This window comes from Cucurbita maxima, unplaced genomic scaffold (assembly GCF_002738345.1).
Source record: "Cucurbita maxima cultivar Rimu unplaced genomic scaffold, Cmax_1.0 Cma_Scf00016, whole genome shotgun sequence".
Classification (NCBI taxonomy): domain Eukaryota; kingdom Viridiplantae; phylum Streptophyta; class Magnoliopsida; order Cucurbitales; family Cucurbitaceae; genus Cucurbita; species Cucurbita maxima.
The window spans coordinates 1,238,691-1,242,634 of NW_019272032.1; the positions used below are offsets into that span (position 1 = coordinate 1,238,691).

Here is a 3,944-nt window from a genome sequence, read left to right on the forward strand (position 1 = left end):
TGGGAAGTTTGATGTATCTAACTTCAACAAGACCAGACATCATGTATGCGGTTAGTATGATAAGTCGTTACATGGAGCATCCAACGGAAAAACATCTCAATGCAGCAAGAAGGATACTTCGTTATGTGAGAGGAACCTCTGATTTAGGGGTATTCTACAAAAAAGGAGATGATCCGAAGATAGTTGGCTATACAGATAGCGACTATGCAGGTGATATAGACGATCGTAAAAGTACTTCAGGAAGTATTTTCTTGATGAGTTCAGGAGCTATTTGCTGGTCTTCAAAGAAGCAACCTATTGTAACACTCTCAACGACAGAAGCAGAATTTGTGGCAGCAGCAGCATGCTCGTGCCAAGCAGTTTGGTTAAGAAAAATGCTTGAAATTCTTAATCAGAAGCAACCAAGTACGACGGTTATATATTGTGATAATATGTCAACTATTAAGTTGTCTAAAAATCCTGTGTTACATGGAAGGAGCAAGCACATCGATGTTCGATTTCATTTCTTGCGTGATTTGTGTAAAGAAGGCATTATTGAACTCAACTTTTGCCGAAGTGATGAACAAATCGCAGACCTATTCACAAAGCCCTTGAAACAACCATTGTTCGAGAAGCTCAGAAGAAAGATGGGGATATGCAGAATCCAAGATGTATATCAAGAAGATGAAATGAAGTCCTAAACTGATTTCGCAGAATTCAGTTTAAGGGAGGGTGTTGAAAGTAATAATAACTAATAATAGAATAGAATTTGAATTGGTTTCAAATTCAAATTCATCCACAAAAATCTCAACCGACTACAGAATCACCCTAGAAAATCTCAACCCACTCTGGAATCCCCTATAAAAGGACCTCCCTCCCCATCATTCAAATCACTCCTCCTCTCAATCTCAATTCAGTTTTCTGTTGTCACCAACAATCAACGCCAAGAGGGGTTTTGAACATGAGCTTGGTTTTGAGGTACGAATTTGCATTTGTCCACTGTTTCTTCATCGGAAATGGACTCGATTGTTCTTTTAATTTGTTGTGAAGGGATACGATTAGTGATTCAGTTTTGGATTATTTTAGTTTACCGTTTTCTCTTAATTGAAATACGGGCATCGGAAAGATTTTGAGATTTCCTCTACTTTTGTTGTATGTAGTATGTTTTAGAAATGAAGTTTCTTCAGTAGCTACTGTTGAAGTCGATTCAAATATCTATGCAGGGTGCCCTTCTTGTTATCTAGCTAGTGAACGAACATTTGAAATTGAACAAATTTGGAGAGAGAAAGCATAGAACCATTAGATATAAGCTTAGAATCATGCAATTAGTGGGTAATATCTCTGGAAGGCTTTTGGGTAATATTACCTTATGTTTTATCCCAAAGGAAAGAGCCCTCAATCTTTGGATTTCGAAAGAGAGTAATATCTCTGGAAGGCTTTTGGCAGATACACAGGCAACAAGAACCCAAACAGATTGAAGCTCCAAAGCGCCATGTTGATTACAGCAAGTGCTCTTCCGACGAATAGAGCCGCTGGTTTCTTATCTTCTTTGGCGAACTCTTCCCGCAGCCACTCAACGAGGGTGAAGATCCTCCTTGAGTTGTAGAAAACTGGCACAAACACGCGGATTGGCGTCGAGAATCTGTCGTTCCACGCCATGCCTTCCATGAAAACCTGGTAAGAATATCAGTAGAAAGATTATACATACCATAATATCATGCTATTTCTTTCAAGATTGGTCACCAGTTAGGAATTGGGATTGTTTCTTAGTACATAAACTAGACTAAATTATAGAAAAGAAATACTGTTGTTCTTTAGCTTTGAAGTTTGAACAAAAAAATCTGACTCAAAAGCATCAATCTTCTGTCGTGGTTGTGGAAAGTTACAGAAATTTAAAACCCATGGTGAAGAAGAAAGAAAGGAAGGGACCTGGCTGGCGAGAAGAAAGACATGGGGAGAAGCGGCTTTGATGCCCTCTTGATCATCTTGAAAGAATCCTACTAAAATGTAGGCTATGGGGAGGAACAGCCCCACCACGGCGGCGAACAACACGTACTGCTGGAGCAGCTTGTTCTGCTGGCTGAACACCGTCGGCTCCTCGCCCTCCAGCCTTGGAAACGCCACTCTGGAAAGGAAGTACATGTACAGAATCGAAAGCACCACAAACGCCAAGTCCTCTGCACATACCAATCCGCTGGCAGAGAAGATCACCATCACCGCCAGCATATTCAGGTGGCGGAAACTCAGAAACACCGCCGGCTTCTTCCGCCCCAATTTCATCCCCCGATGCTGCTGCTGCTGCTGCTGCTTTGGGTCGCATGTTTCTTCGTGGAGGAGTTCTTGCTCCTTTTGGAGGCTCAAGTCCACTCCGCCGGGCATTTTCGTCGTCTGATTTTTTTTTTCTTCCTTTTACAGAGGTGAAGTGAAATGGGTGGAGGAGGAGAAAGGTAATGGAGATTGGAGTTTTAGTTTGAGGAGTGTGGCAAGGAAAGTGGGCAAGTGGCGGGTGCTGGTTGGTTCCATGAACACGTGGTGGTGCTGGTGCCGGTGCTGGTGGAGCTGTGTAGCTGGGATCTTCTTTCTGGGTAAGTTAGGGTGGGTCCGGTCAATTTTGGCCTCACCTTTTAATGGTTTTCAATGTTTGATCTTAACAAATGACCTGTATGTGTACTAACATTATTTTAAGTCACATACATGAATGAAATTGGATAACGAGAATGAAGAAATTAAGGGTCAAATAAATCAAGAGTCTATAAAGGAATAGAAGAGAACAATGTTAAACAAGGATTGGGCCACCAACTAAGAAGATTAGAGGCTGATGACAATATATAACGGGTCAAACCGGACAATTTTTACTAGCTGTGAATTTTGACAGTTACAAATGGTATTAGAGCCAGCCACTGAATGATGCAAGATATTGGTCAAAGTAGGACTAGACACTCTTCATATTAGACACATTTTAAAATCATGAGGTTGATGACGATACATAACAGGCTAAAGCGGATAGTATCTACTAGCGGTGTACTTAGTTTGTTACAAATATTGTGAGATCTCACATTAGTGGTTAGTTGGAGAGGGTTGTGAAACATTCCTAAGATGTGAAAATGTTTCTCTTAGTAGATGTGTTTTAAAATCATGAGGTTGATGACGATACTTAACAGGCTAAAGTAAACAATATTTACTAGCGATTGACTTTGGCTGGACCCTTCTTGAAGGGTTACACCCAATGCTCTCTTGACCCATGACACTTCAATCTTTGTTGGGATTTTCAAAGGTTAGGATTCTACACCCAAAGCTCGAATAGTTGGAAATTACTCTTTTGATGACCTCGAGCACGACCCACCTTTAGAGAAGATGAATTATAAAGCCTAAACACCCAAAAGCTTAATAGTATAGCATAATTTAAAGGTGATAGAGAATATATTTCTTTCCTAGTGAGTGTGAGTGATCCATCAATTGCTTGGTGCTCACTTTGATCCAATATTAATACCAAGAAAAAGAATACAATCCATGCATGTGACATGTTTCATCAAATGTCTCCCCCTACTAAAATAATTTTTTAAAATTAAAAGCTTAAATTTTTTATATCTTTAGTCGAGAATGTTCCTAAATAAATAAATTAAAAAAAAATCTTTTTTATTTAAATTTTTAATATTTAAAATAAGATTGATATATAAAAGAAAGAGATTTATAGGGTATTAAATAAGCGAGTAGAATTATGAAAAATTGAGGACGAAAAAAAAATTGATTCATATACTAATAATAAAAAAATTAATTTTTTTTAATAAAATATTAATAAACTTTTGAAGAGATATTTTTTAAACTTGGCTATAATAATAAAATATTTTCGCATAATTTTTTAATAATGTGAAAAAGATACCTTTTTGGTACCAAAAGGGAAGCAAAAAAAAAAAAAAAAAAAAAAAAAAAAAAAAAAAAAAAAAAAAAAAAAAAAAAAAAAAAAA

General features: G+C 37.8%; 1 protein-coding gene across 1 annotated transcript; it reads right to left on the bottom strand.

Moving 5' to 3' along the window:
• Positions 1-1,253: 1,253 nt before the first annotated feature.
• LOC111490863 lies at positions 1,254-2,592 on the bottom strand. The gene is made up of 2 exons (XM_023139494.1): positions 1,909-2,592; positions 1,254-1,653 (listed from the first exon to the last, which is right to left on the bottom strand). Exons 1-2 carry the CDS (start codon positions 2,356-2,358, stop codon positions 1,375-1,377), a joined length of 729 nt encoding a protein of 242 aa, XP_022995262.1. The 5' UTR covers positions 2,359-2,592; the 3' UTR covers positions 1,254-1,374.
• Between the last annotated feature and the right edge of the window lie 1,352 nt (positions 2,593-3,944).